The sequence below is a fragment of the Durio zibethinus genome, chromosome 12, assembly GCF_047325235.1.
Source record: "Durio zibethinus cultivar Kanyao isolate XHJ-2024 chromosome 12, ASM4732523v1, whole genome shotgun sequence".
Classification (NCBI taxonomy): domain Eukaryota; kingdom Viridiplantae; phylum Streptophyta; class Magnoliopsida; order Malvales; family Malvaceae; genus Durio; species Durio zibethinus.
In genome coordinates, this window is record NC_143173.1 from 19,526,282 (window position 1) to 19,541,683 (window position 15,402).

The following is a 15,402-nucleotide window of genomic DNA, read 5'->3' on the forward strand; positions in this document are numbered from 1 at the left end:
ATTTAGTTGTTTTTAATGCTTAGCTTGTGTGCTAATTTGTCTAACAGGTTATAAGGACATTTACAAAGCAGTTACTATTGGGCCTAGAGTATTTACACAAGAATGGAATTATGCATACAAACATTAAGGTGGCTTTTCTTTTCAGCCATTAATATTATAAATTAAAAAAAGTCTTCTATTGTTTCTTTTTCCAATGGATAAATAATTTGTTCATTCTATCCATTAGTACGAGGCAAACATCCTGGTAAATTTTGGTGCATCCAAACAAGTTGTCGAGCTGGTAATTATGCAACTGGTTAATCCCTTTCACACCATTCGTCATTTTTTGGGTTAAATTTATTTTATATTTGTTGACATCCACATATACATAGTTTTAAAAAATAAGGCTTTCCTTTGGTTATTATTGTAGCTAATTTGGATTGTTGGTGGGTGACTTTGTTCTGCATTGAATAGAAACAGTCCTTTAAAGTGTGTATAAACAAACTGAAACAAGTGTTAGTTGTACGTTGTTAGACAAAATTCTTTTCCGGAAGTTAAAATTAATTTAATTTTAAAAGTAGTGCGAAAACTTATGCATGTTTATCAATATTGAGTCAAGGTTAAGAGTTGGCCATTTGAATGGTCCACGTTATGGATGTACTTAATTGATTTTGTGTAATCAAAATTAGATTTATGTTGGATTATTGGTATTAACGTTTCAGGCTGTCCATTCCATAAAAATTGACTTTGAATCATCATAAGTAACAATAAACCGAATGTTTAATAATAATAATAATAATAATTAAAAAAAAAAAAAAAAACTTAGTTATGACTTGTTGGTACATAGTGTCTATAGCTTACTTTGTTATGTAGGGATGTGGCATTATATGGGTAACATGAGGAATGGATTATGATAGGCATAGCCTGGATCTAACTTTTGATTGTGAAAAGTTGTACTTTGCCCGTTCGATTACATCAAGTTCATTTTTTAATTTGGGCCGTAATGAAAGCAAAAATAATGGACTTTAATCTATTATTATAATTGAAATTATATTAGCTACAGCATGTAACTCTCACAACATGAAATGGAAATTGGTTTATTTATATTGGGGCTATTACTTAGAATACATTCATATAAATTGTAAGCGGGTGGTTCCATTGCAATTTAGGGGGTTGCACACACATTTATTTTACTTGACATGGCATTTGATTCGCCTGAAGTATATTTGATTACAAATATAATGATTTGGTATATCTTTTTAACCTAAATTAGTTTTGTCTCATAATTTATTCGGACTCCACAACTGAATAAGGACATGTTTGAGATCATATACTATTATGCACTGAAAGCATTTTTTGATATAGCTGGGAAAGAAGTCCTCTATGAAGCATATAATTGGAGTCCTGTGAATAATGGAGGTGATTTTCATAATTTTTTTGAAATGCATTCAATTATTTTGGATTTTGGTTATTCAATGTGATTGCAATATCTTAAATGCTTATTACTTGCTGATCTATTTTGCTCACCATTAAATTGTTTTTGAAAAAATAGTTAGCTCCAGATAAATACTAGACTTCGTGGTTATCTTTCAGTCATGTAAACAAATACAAATATGTTTTCAATGTCATATAAAAATATCATATTGGCATAAATTTATTTGTTGACATTGAAATATTTTAGCCATTGCCAATATCACATTGTTGGGAAAAAACAACACTCACGCGCAGCAACCACACACAAAATAACAAGCTCAAATCAAGAATAAAAATACAAAAATATATTTGGTTCGGCCCAACTCAAAATGGCCTACTCCAAACCAAATCCACTATCAAATAAATCTTTACAATTGTGAGACTTTTAGAATGAGAAAAGTCTCCTAAAACTCCTTACTCAAAACTTAACCCAAAACCCAATTACACACTTTAATAGCCTACTCACTTAGCTATTCTTTTGGTGTCTAACTCTTTGGGGTTACCAAACTAAAACCAAAACATCTTATTTATAAGGGTAAAACCCTTTATACCTTTACTAAACTCCCGATGTGGGATACAAGACAAAATCAAACTTACTTAACTTTCGATGTGGGATTCTGAGATTCAAGGCAAATCCCAACAAATCCTCCCTTGACTTGAATCTCCAAACACTTCAACAGTATCTGCAAAGCTAACATGCTTACCTTTCTTTTTTTCTTTCATCACAGGCATTCCAGCAACTGAGTCTCCATCAAACATGTACAAGTGATTGACCCTATTCCCTTGTAGAATCACACTATCATTCTTATACACTTTCAACCAATCATTACTACCATAAAATGTGTACCCCCGAGAAGCTAACTCACCCAAAGCAATCAAATTGTAGTGACAATTTGGTACATACCTTACATGACGAAGTGTCCTAATAACACCATTGTGAGATCTAAGGCGAACACTCCCAATACCTTGAATCTGCACCTTTTCTTTGTTAGCAACCACAATATCTCCATACTTTTCATTCTCATCCAATTCCACAAAACAACTCCTATCATTGCAAACATGAACTGTAGCAGCTGAATCTAAAACCCAACCTTTATCACTTTTCAAAGTTTGAGTCTCATCCACACAAGTTGTCAAAACAACATCATCATCATCAGACACGACAGCAGCAGTATCACTCTTTTCTTCATCTGATTTCTTCTCATCATTTGCCCTTTTGAAAGCAGCCATATCCCTTCTCAACTTCCTGCAGCGCACTTGGATATGTCCCTTCTCACCATAATAATAACATTCTACATCACTGTAATCTCTGTCTCTTGACTTAGATCTCCATCTTGATCCATCAATCCTCTCTTAAGTCCTCCCTCGATCAAAACCCTCTATAGCTAGTGTACTCCCCCCAGGTGATGAGTTCTGAGCTCCCATAAACCTTTCATTCTCATGCAACAGGGCAGTCACATCATCCAACTTCAAAGTAGACTTGCCTACCAACACAGTCTGAACAAAAGGCCTATAAGACTTGGGCAAAGATGACAGCAAAATTAAAGCCTTCTCTTCATCTTTTAACTCATCAACAGAAATCGCTAACAATTGAGAAACCAATTTATTAAACTCATTCAGGTGATTATGAAGACTCATACCTTCTTCCATCTTCAGAGAATACAGATCCATCTTCAAACATAATCTATTAGTCAACGACTTCGAAGCATAAATACCTTCAAGCTTATCCCACAAACTCTTCGGAGTACTCTCAGTCAACACACTGTATTTTACCTCTGGAGCTAACGCCAATCTAATAGTACTAACAGCTTTCTTCTGAATCCTATTCCAATTAGGATCAGACATTCCCTCAGGCTTACTACTCTCTAATGCTTGATCTAACCCTTGTTGTACTAACAAATCTTGAATCGTACTTTTGCCATAACATAAAATTACTCTTTCCATCAAATAACGGAATCTCAAACTTAGGCATAAACATACTAGACATACCTTCTTCAGACATCTTCAAACACTGCTTCACGATCTCTTGGACCCACGAACCTTAAACCTCGAACCTCGCTCTGATACCACTTGTTGGAAAATACCACAATACCCACGCGCAGCAACCACACACAAAATAACAAGCTCAAATCAAGAATAAAAATACACAAATATATTTGGTTCGGCCCAACTCAAAATGGCCTACTCCAAACCAAATCCACTATCAAATAAATCTTTACAATTGTGAGACTTTTAGAATGAGAAAAGTCTCCTAAAACTCCTTACTCAAAACTTAACCCAAAACCCAATTACACCCTTTAATAGCCTACTCACTTAGCTATTCTTTTGGTGTCTAACTCTTTGGGGTTACCAAACTAAAATCAAAACATCTTATTTATAAGGGTAAAACCCTTTATACCTTTACTAAACTCCCGATATGGGATACAAGACAAAATCAAACTTACTTAACTTTCGATGTGGGATTCTGAGATTCAAGGTAAATCCCAACACACATAGTATATAAGGATTCATAAGATTGAGTCTACAGAAGAATTTTCCTTTTTGTTTTTTTTTTTCAATCAGAATTTAGTTTTTGTGAAAAAAAATTTTGAGTAAAATCCTAAATATATCATATCAATGTGGGAGAGTGCTCCCTTGGGATCATTTTGAGAATGAATTAGATATAACCAAAACCTGAAAATATTTATGAATACGAAGTTTAATTAATTTTGTTAATTTATGTAATTATTTTTAAAAAATAACTTTTAATAAGTTTAAAATTTAAATTTCATCACTTTTAATTTCTTTTATTATCCTCACACTATGATTTCTTATATAAAATATATATATGCTCTCATTACTTAAAAAAATTCAAAAAGTTTGTAAGGATTTATAATATCATCCATATATCTCAATTTGATATATAATATTTATTTTCAATTTTAACACAAACTTTTTTTATTAAAATAAGTGATTATTTTTTAAAAATATATTTTAAATTAATACTTATTAACTTTTTAAACTTATTTATTGAGTTGAAAATATATAAAATTAATTAAAATATACTAAGTGGATTCAATCAAAATAATAATCCAATAACTTTTTAAATCTTGGGGCAAAAAAAATTTTTTTTTAATTTATTTTGTTTCATATCTCTTCCAGACATGTATAATAACTAATTGAATAAACTTAGGAAATGAAAATGAAAAGTTACATCTTTGAATGATCTTATTTCTCTTTTAAAGATTAAACAACTCAATCTTGCCGACAATCATAAAATAATGGATTGTATGAAATTTGTAACTGATTTCATATTAAAATGAGAATTAATGTGCAAAGGAGAAAAGGAAAAATTGGTGAATAGATACTAGAAAAAGGATAGGAGGTAAAAAAGGGTTGGAAGAACTATTAATTAGAGCCACATTTTATTTTGTTGAACATACCGATCAAAGTGATTAAGACAAGGCAAAAAAGCCGTGTGCGCTTGGAACTTTTACAAGCATTGATGGTTGGGAGCAAAAGACCACAGCAAATTGTACGTCGGAAAACTTAAGTGATAATGAACCTTTTGGTTGGAACGAAGAGGCCAATTGAGGGGATCAGTCCTAAATTTGTGGTGTAGGTGCGCTGTCCCTAAATTTGCGGTTTAGGTGCATCCTAATCGAGTAATAATAATAATAATAATTTTATGAGATTCTCAATGAAAAAATTAAAATAAAATTATGAGTGATAATTTTAATAATAATTAAAAAAAAAGTTTTTCAAAATTTTGTTAAAAATATTGATAGAATATTTGGAAATCTCTTCAATAAAAATAAATAGATAAATTATAAAATGATAAAAAAATATATAAAATATTTGATAATAAATTGTTAAGTAAAATTTTCTTATGATAGAGTAAAAATAAAATCATGAGCGATAATTTTTATCAAAACCTTTAAGTGAAAAATTTTTCAAAGATTTTTTCAAACACATTAAAAATATTTTAAAAATTAGATCGATAGAATTTTTTATTTAACTTTATAATAATATAAACAATTATAAATGTTTTAAAATAGATTAAAATTTTTATCACTAATAATAAATATGAAAAAATCACAAGTGCTAATTTTTTAAAAATTTTAGATAAAAAATTTCTTTGAAACATACCAAAAGTGTTGATATAAATTTTTTAGAAATAATACGACAATAGAACTATTGTTTGCTTTGTTAATAAAATATTAAAATAAATACAACAACGGAATCTTTTTTAAAAAATAAATAATTTCTTAAAATATTTTTAAGTGAAAAATTTTTTTAAATTATGTCGAAAGTATAAGAAATAACCTAAAAAATTTTTAATATTCAAAATAATTAAATAATAATAATAAAATAATAAATAAAATACTATTTAAACAAGATTAGTTTTGGATCTTATAAAATTAATTGATATCATCTTCAAAAGAGTAATACAAGGTATTATAACTTTTCATATATATGATCGTACTCTTAAATTTAATCTCAAATTTGTAAATCAAAAAATAAGATTAATAATCAATTATACCTCAATAAAAAAAATTAATAATGACTTTCACTTTTATGTTTAGTAATTGATTCTTGGATCAATGCATTACAATAATTATATACATTAAATCTTAAAAAATTACGAATAAAGTCCAAGTGTTGTAATTTTTAAAACAAGATTGCTAAATTATTTGTTCTCAAGTTTATCCAAATAATTTCAAGTAACCTTCAAACGGAAAAAGTTTAAGTATTGTCTATAAATTATATCATTCAACTAAAAAGTTTTAATAAAATTTGAATATTTTATAACGTTAAGATTTTAATTACAATAAAATAATAATTTTAATTTAATTTCATGTAATAAAATATAAAAAAATTATTTTATTTTTGAATAAAATTCAAAAATTTATTTAAGTATTATCTCTAAATAATAATAGGATGGTCACATCCGGTCCTTCGAATACGATATATACTGCTTAGTGAGGAAAAAAAAAAAAAAAAAAAAAAGGAGTGCTTCCAAATTGAGAAGTTAAAGAGTCCAACGAAACACGGTTTTTGTATATATAGATACCAATCCGTGCCTCACTAATGATATCAATCATTGTGTAAATGTAATTAAGAAATAAACAATAAAAATTAAATTGAAGATAATATAAATATATACCTATGAAAAAAAAAAGAAGTCAATATATAATATGTTAGCTTTACATTGGAATATTAGGATAGACAAAGAGTGAAAGTTATACACATTTTTAAACTTGTTGACACTCCAATATTTCTACCTAATTATTAAGTTCTTCAAAATCAGTTTTCTTTCTCTCTCAAGAATTGTGCAGTGATAGATCTTCCTCGCAATTATTTTTCTCAACTTCTCACTCACACTTATTCATCCAATAAATTCACATTCATGAGAAAAATGGTATTGACTCAAATTATTCACCAAAACTAATTGTGGAACCATGCAACAAGTATCATAGTGCAAAAATATGGTACATTATTTTTTTTTTATAATCTTTCATTTTTGTGTGGGTTGAAGGACACGAGTGTCGCGTACAATTTTATAAAAAAAGGCCTTTATGGCATATGATATAATTGTTTTAATTGTCAGAGTTTTATTAAAATCTCAAGATAACCAATCTAACATGGTTTTATTATCCCACCATATTTAAGAAGCTATGAAATTATATTGAGACTTGGTATATTATAAAGGAGTTGATGCAAAAAGAATGAAAGTTTTTCCATCTAAACATGAAGATAAAAGCTATAAGGATACATATGATTGTAGAGTGCGAAGCATATTCATCACCTTTTTTTTTTCAATTTAGTGTGTGTTTTAGTTTTTTTAATTGTAAAGGCAAGCTAATGAAAGAATTTTAAAAAACATATATTGATAACAATTCAAAATAGTTTATTTTATTCTACACTATAGATGATAATTTCTTTCATAATTTTGACTTTGTACCAAAAGTTAAATGTGAAAAAGGTAGTCTAGTCGTACTTCTTATAGACACCTTATTTAGTTCAAACCCAAATCAATTGGACTCAAATTCAATTCAAGCTTAATTGTTGAATTTTGTTTTTTATATTTTATTATTATTCTTTATCCTTTTATTTTATCTATGTGTATATATATATATGTATTTCTTTTAAAATTTATTTATCCTTTTTGTTGTTCTACTTTTTTCTTTTTTGTTATCCATTCTGCTTATCTCTTTTTTTTAAACATTTATCTAAATATTTCAAAAAAAAAAAAAAAAAGAGAAAAGTGGTTAGCAATGAGATTGGTTTTATCAAAATTCATTTAAGTTTAAATTCTCAAAGAGAAAGATTGATTTTCTTTCCATGATAATGCAAAATTTTGGAAATTAAATCTAAATTATTAGGGATTCTACCGGTCTTCACCTATAAATAAACCTACAATATATAGCAATCACACGATGATTAGAGGAATTACAATTAAAAAACTGAGAGAATCCAAGAAATAAGTGTTAGCTTTTCCTACTTTTTAGTTGAGAAGGTTTGATTCGAGGAAAATTTAGTAAGGAAGCATGTTTGGGGTTTAAATTAGCAAAAAAAAAAAAGTATTTTGCTTTTTAGAAATTTTATGAAAATTTTTCAAATTTTGGTTGAATTTTTTGATGAGTTTTGCGTAAAAAAAATCTCTGTTTTCGACGATATTCTAGCATTATTTACATAATTTGACTAAAATTTTCAAAAATTGACAAACTTCTGAAAAGCTTTGCAAAATCTGGTTGTTGGATATTGCTTTTAGAGAGAGAAGTAAAAGAGGAGAGAGAAAGAAAAAGAAATTCTAAAAAAAAGGCAGACTTTAGAATTATATACAAAGGATCAAACGATGATGTTCTGAAGCATTTTAATTCCTAAGATTCACGTGTTTTACCAAGATCCGATCAAACCCATTCTATTTGACCCAAGAATCATTTCATCTGTTGAAGTCAAGCTGTTTAAGCCTCAAGCCGAGCCATCAAGCCCTCTAGCCATCCCTGAGTCTGCGGTTGAGTCGTTAAGTCAATTTTTGAGCCGAACTATGTTTTTTTTGGTATTTTTTTCTTTTTCTTTTCTTATTTATTAAATTAATATTTTTTAAGTTCTTTTCATTTTATTTATTTATTAGTTTTTATTTTCAAAAATTTAAAGAGAACGAAAAATATTAATTTTTCCTTAAAATAAGAACAATTTAAAAAAAATTAGGAAAAAATTAGTGAAAAAGTCAAAATATTAAATTTTCCTCAAGATAAAATTCCAAGAAAATTGAGGGAAAAAAAATTTGAATTATCAATTTTCTCTCAAAAGAAAATTATTTTAAAAAATTAAGGAAAAAGTTAGAGTACCAATTTTTCTTTAAGTTAAGTAATTTTTTTTTTGAAGAAAAAGTTAAAGTATCAAATTTTTCTTAAACCAAAAATAATTTCAAAAATTAGGAAAAAATAGAATTATCAAATTTCTTTAAACAAGAATAATTTTAAAATTTTGAGGAAAAAAGTTGAAGTATAAATTTTTCTTTAAATAAAAAAATATTTTAAAAATTTTGGGGAAAATTTTAAAATATCAAATTTTCATTGAACAAAAAATAATTTTAAAATTTTTGAAAAAAAGTGAAGCATCAAATTTTTCTTAAATAAAAATAATGTCAAAAAATTTGAGAAAAAAGTTGGAAGTATCAATTTTTCTTTAAACAAAAAATAATTTAAAAATTTTTAAGGAAAAAGTTGATGTATCAATTTTTCTTGAATTTAAATTTTTTCTAAGAATTTCATAAAAAATAAGACAAATGTGAAATGATTCGACAATAAAGTTGCTTCAAGAAAAATAGTTATTTTCTTGTATACTATTAAAGTGAGGGAATTTTTTTTTTAATTTTCTGTTAAAATATTAGAGTTAGTTAAGAATAGTTCCCAATACATTTAAATTTTAAAAAGCTTAAGGGATAACACGAAAATAATTGGTACTATTCTTTAATGGGTGTTATAAAGGTGTTATAATTTTCTTTATATATAACCGTATTTTCGAACCTAGCTTGGTTTTGTATACCAGAATCTACCTATTAAAGATACCCGAGTCAAGCTTGGGACACTCTTTTAATAGGATAGATTCGATTAGATGACGAAACACACTTAGATAAAAAAGATTGATAGTGACTCTTTAAATTGTGTCTAACGATAAGTTTATAGATTTATATGTTATGATAGTTTGGTGATTTTATTAAAGATAAGCCGTGAGTTAGGCCAGCAAATTAATTTGAGTTATCCAAAAATCTAATAAAGTTAATTATTTTTTAGAATATTTTTTGCTTTATTATTATCATTATTTTTTTAAAATGCATTTATTATATCATTCATATGCATGTACATAACATAAGTTCTATACCCGAGTTTCATCCCCTTAGAAGGGAGTATAGTACCTATATTTTTGTATAATTTTAATGCTCCATAGTGGTTAGCGAAATTCTCCTACTCAAATTGAATTCTTTCCTCTTATAGTCTATGATGGGTGAAGATTATGGTGCCTTACTAGTCTGTGATGAACAATGATGTAAGGAATAATTTTGAAACCTTTAGAGTTAACCCAAACTACATATAGTCAGCTTTATAAGCCTAACCTATAGGTAAAGCCATGTTTATTTTATCCTTTAGAATTGACCTAAAGTTTAGGATCATATTATTGTATTATATTTGTGCTAATAGACTTATTTTTATATTGAGCTAATTAAGCAATTTCATTGCTTGTATATTCATAAACATGCATATATACTACATAAAATGCTTGTATATTCATAAACATGCATATGTACTACATAAAAGCTTTCATAAAACCCACTAAATGTCTAGTTTGATTATATGGAAAACAAAGAAAGCTTTTTTTTTGTTGAAATTTTTAAAAAGGACAAACATTATCTTTCATACATTGCATTTGCATGAATAGTGCACTAATTTTAAAATAGTGGTACACAAATTTAAATAGACCTAACAATTCATGTATTCTTATAGTACAAAATACTAAAATTCATGTATTTGTATCGTATTTTATATAAAAATTATCTATCACAGTTCGTGTCGACACAAAAACATGAAGTACATTTTTTTTAGTTTTGTTAAACCTATTTATAGTTTTTGCTAAAACTTTAAAATTTGTTTTCTTTGTGTTTTTTATTCGTATCAATTTCATGTCTATCACCGTATCGTGTTCGAAATTACCAGATCTAGGTTCAATGATAGCTCAACTATTTAAAAACTCTACTTAATTAACTTACCACAAGTATAATACCCAAGTTCAAGCAAGAAAGATGGAACAAGAGAACACAAATCATTTTAAGAAAATAGAAAAGGCTAAGAAGAGCTCAGAAGAAGTTGAGTAAAATCTTATAAGCCCTAAACAAGTTAAATAAAAAGGAAGCTATGGAAGAAGATGCTAGCCCCCATGACCATCCATCACAAAATATCATTGACCCTTTATACCCTTCTAGGTTTGGTCCATTTCAAGCCCAATCCACTCAAGAAATTCCTCTATAGCAATTCTTATTCCCAGTAGGATATACCTACCCTGGAATGCTTTCCACATCAACTTAAGGGCATTTTTAGAGTTATATCAATCCTATTTAAAAAAAAAAAAAAAGCAATAGAACTAGTACAAGTTCCCAATCTGAATGACTCGAAAGAGAAGGAAAAGCTGAAGTTGAAAGCAATAGAAGCCTTAAAAGACTCCAAAATTGAACAAAAGATGAATTTGCTAGATGAGAGATTACAAGTTGTAGAAGGAATAGATTTTTACAGTTTCATGGATACAGCCAGACTTTGCTTGGTTCCTGATGTTGTTATCCCACCAAAATTTAAAATCTAAGAGTTTGAAAAATATAATGGTACTAAGTATCCAGTGACTCATGTCACTATATACTATTGAAAAATAGTCGTTTATACTAGTGACAATAAGTTATTGCTTCACGTATTCCATGACAACCTTATTGGTTTTGCTGTAAAGTGGTATGTGCAGCTAAACAAAACTTGTATTACTTCATTAAAAAAATTGACAAAAGCGTTCATTACCCAATACTGGCACATCATAGGCTTGGCTCCAAACAACACCAAAACCTAATAATCAAACTAGCAATTTGAGGGAATCACAAAACGACAAAAAAAAAGGCTTCTTTTGATCCTAATCCGGTAACATACATAGACTTGCTATCATATTTATTGAAAAATCATTTGCTAACCCCTATTCATGTTGAGCCAATGAAACCTCCTTATCCGAAATTATATGATGCTAATACTCAATATGACTACCATTATAGAATCATAGGTCACTCAACAGAGAATTGTGTTGCTCTAAAGCAGAAGGTACAAGGTTTCATCAATGCTGGTTTGATAAAATTTGATGATAATGAAGGGCCGAATGTCACTGAAAATATTTCGCTCAATAATACAGGGGCATGATTTTGAGAAGATGTTTTAGGGGTTTTTTTAAGAAGTAATGAACTTTAGGGAGGCATTTTATGTGTTTATCTTGTATTTATCTAGCATTTCAAGAAAATTACGTTTAATTGGCATTTTTTCCTAATATTATTCCTCCATGGACTTGTGAACATCACTTGGTATAAGTGTGTGCGCCTTCATTTCTAATTGGCGAAAAAAAAGCTACTGCTTGGCTGAATCAGGGAAACTCAACTTGCATGGCTAGATTCTTAATGGAAATTGGAATCATATATAGCAAAAACATAGGGTTGCCCAAGTTGGATTTTGAATTCCAAACATGCTGAATATCACTGCTTAATGATGACCACATGTCGTATTCTCATGACCTCTAATAATAACTTGGTTACAGTTTATTTAGTACAGTATTGTAGCACTAAAGCATTTTAAATTTGACTAGTAGTCAAGCTGAGTATAGAGTGCAGCAGGCAAGCGTGGTTTAGCCAGTGCATGTAATGGTTTTGCCAAGAAAAGATCATCTTCCGATTCAGAGAGGTCAATTTTCGATTCATTAGGTGGTACGTTCCATTTAAAACCTTGAATCAGCCTGGCAAACAGCATTGCAGTCATTTGAGTCCCAAGAGCCACGCCTATGCACCCACGCCTTCCAGTACTAAACGAAATGAACCTCAGTTCCGGCTCTGTCAGATCAACTTTATCACTCAAACCATCCTTCAGATGCCGCTCAGGTTTGAATTCCAATGGCTCGTCCCAAACTTTCGGGTTCCGGCCTAGGCCTGCTCGGCTGAGCAGGACATGACTACCTTTAGGGATGAAGTAGCCGGCAACTGTGGCATCGGCTATTGACACGTGAGGAACGTTAAAGGGTGCAATGGGGTGAAGCCGAAAAGCTTCCCTTGCACAAGCCTTTATATAATTGAGTTTTGGAATGTCAGCTTCTTGAACCCATCTCTCATTTCCAACAACACTGTCTATTTCCTGGCAGGCTTTTTGGAGAATTTCAGGTTTGTTGAGCATCTCTGCCATAGCCCATTCTGCTGCATTAGCAGGATTATCCACTATTGCAAACATCAATTCCTGCATGTATATCAAACAAGGATCACCATACTTAATTTAGTTAAGTATAAAAATTTTATCCATCACCACCAAATACCATCGATTGTACGTGATTATTAAATTTGTACATAAAATTAATTAAAAATTAGCTCCATAATCCTTCCATTTTAGTACGCAAGTTGATTAATTTATTTAATTTTAGGATAAATTATGCCATAAGTTTTTATATTTTATGAAAATTTAGAATTTAATCCTTATATGGTAATTTATACAAATTTAATTTTTATATTATTTTGAGTTGATAATATTAATTCAATCATTAATTTTGTCAATTATTTATCGTGAAAAATATTGATGCAGCTATTGACTCTATTAATGTGTTGTTAACACGCTGACATTAATTCTTTTAACAGCAAAAAATTAACAAACTTAGTGATTAGATTAAAATTATCGAATCATATAAGAACTTAATTTATATAAATTATAATGTAGATATTAAATTTTCGCAAAGTATAGTAACCACATGCAAGCTTAAAGGTAGAATTGTGTTTAAACGTGTAATTAAGAATCTCACCGTGCATTGGGCTTTGATCTCTTCAACTGAAAATGCTGGCTTCCCATTTGAATCCTTTGCTGAAATGAAGGCATCAAGAAGGTCTTCGGGCTCCTTTTTCTTCCCTTCTCTCCACTGTTGTACTCTCTCATCAATAATCGGATCATGGTAACTGTTGACAATTCTCAGAGCCTTAGTCACAATCTTCTCATGACCATCCAAATCTAATGCTCTCAGCCAAGGTACATAGTCTGATAGGATGAAAGAGTAAATGTGCATGAGAACAGTAAAGAGAGATTCGACGTGCTCTTCTTCTTCATGTCCAGGCCCTCCATCTTCTTTGCCCTTTCCGAAGTATCTTTTGTTGAACATCATCCTCCTGATGACATTTCCTGTATATTGCCTGGTGGCAAGTCTCAGGTTTATAACGGATGCATTGGAAATATCAGCTTCATTGTTGATGCATTGGTTGTAAATGAACCTAACAAGATTATTAGCTTCTTGGTTTCTCTTATGGAGTAACCAGCTAAGTCTTTGTGGACTAATGATGTTTGAAACAACCAATTTTCTCATTTTCTTCCATTGATCTCCCCATGGCACAAACACTATTGACAAGAAACCACGAGAAGCATAATCAGTAGCCATCGTAATAGGCCTCGATGCAAAAACTGCATCTTGTTTTTTCAAGAATTCTTGAGCAATTTCAGGTGAAGTGACAGGAATGACATGAATGTTTCCCAGGCGGATACAAGCAATATCGGTGTCAAGTTGTTTCATGAGGCCAAGAATCCACCTGAAGGCAGGCTTGTTTTTCCATAATTCAGGGAGGTTTCCAATGACTGGCCAGGGAGTTGGCCCTGGTGGGAGAGGTGCTTGGTTTGGGGTCTCATTTCTAGTGTTGCCTTTCAATTTGAAAAGGACAAGGAATGCAAACAGAAAGACTAAGGCATGTGTTGAATGAAATAAAAAAAGGCTAGAGACGGTAAAATCATGAGAACTACTCCAATAAGGCAGCAGAGGAAATGGGGAGGAAATATTAGTGGAGGAGTTATCCATTTCCTAACAAATAAACAGAACTTTTCTTCTGTCCGTCTGTCTATCTGTATACTTGTCTACACAAAATGGATGATAGGTAGATCTATATATAGAGATTAGAGAGAGAGGTTTAAACACTGTTTTGACATTCATTGTACTTTTTAAAAATTTAAGAGCTTGTTAAAATCGCTAGATAGTAAGTGTCGTTCTGTTTGTTATTTTGGTATTTGTTTTTCTCGTACTGATTGATTGTGGACGAAATTATTTTATTGGTAATTATTGAAGGATTTTCGACGGTTTACAGACAAAAATTAAAAAATCATTTAGAAATTTTTTACCGATTACCTATTGACAAAATACCAACAAAATTTACTGGTAGAAAAAAATCATTGGTACTTTGTAGGTGAAGTTGCCACGAGAAAAATGAGGATTTGACGCATTTTTTATTGATGGAATAAATCTGTCAATAATTCATCGCTAAAAGCTTTATTGATGGATTTATTTAGTCCGTAAAAAATTTTTAGCTTAAAATATATATATTTTTGGAATTAAATTGGAGGATAATTTTTAATTACCGACAAAATATGTTAGTAATCAGCCATTAAAAGTCAAAAATACTAATGAATTTCGTCGGTATCCATCGTAAAAAGTTTCAAAATTTTTGAATTACCGACAGAATATCCATTGATGTATATATTAATGTATATTTAAAAAACTTACTTAAATATATAAGATAAAAATTAAAATTAAAAAAATAAATTTTTAATTTTATTTTTTAAAAAAGTTATGGATATAAAAATTATTATTCATACTCATTAAATATTTGTAAAGATAAAGATGAAGAAAATTTTAAAATATCTATCGGATATAGATATGAAA

General features: G+C 29.4%; 1 protein-coding gene across 1 annotated transcript; it reads right to left on the reverse strand.

Annotated features, from left to right (window-relative positions):
• Nucleotides 1-12,183: 12,183 nt before the first annotated feature.
• LOC111296568 (tryptophan N-monooxygenase CYP79A68-like) lies at nucleotides 12,184-14,604 on the reverse strand. The gene is made up of 2 exons (XM_022890944.2): nucleotides 13,510-14,604; nucleotides 12,184-12,956 (listed from the first exon to the last, which is right to left on the reverse strand). The coding sequence occupies exons 1-2, from the start codon at nucleotides 14,542-14,544 to the stop codon at nucleotides 12,315-12,317; spliced, it is 1,677 nt and encodes a 558-aa protein (XP_022746679.1). The 5' UTR covers nucleotides 14,545-14,604; the 3' UTR covers nucleotides 12,184-12,314.
• Between the last annotated feature and the right edge of the window lie 798 nt (nucleotides 14,605-15,402).

Coding starts and splice junctions, on each gene's coding strand:
- LOC111296568 (XM_022890944.2), bottom strand. CDS start 14,544: ATGGATAACTCCTCCACTAATATTTCCTCCCCATTTCCTCTGCTGCCT. Junction 12,957..13,509: donor AGATCAAAGCCCAATGCACG/GTGAGATTCTTA, acceptor ATATACATGCAG/GAATTGATGTTTGCAATAGT.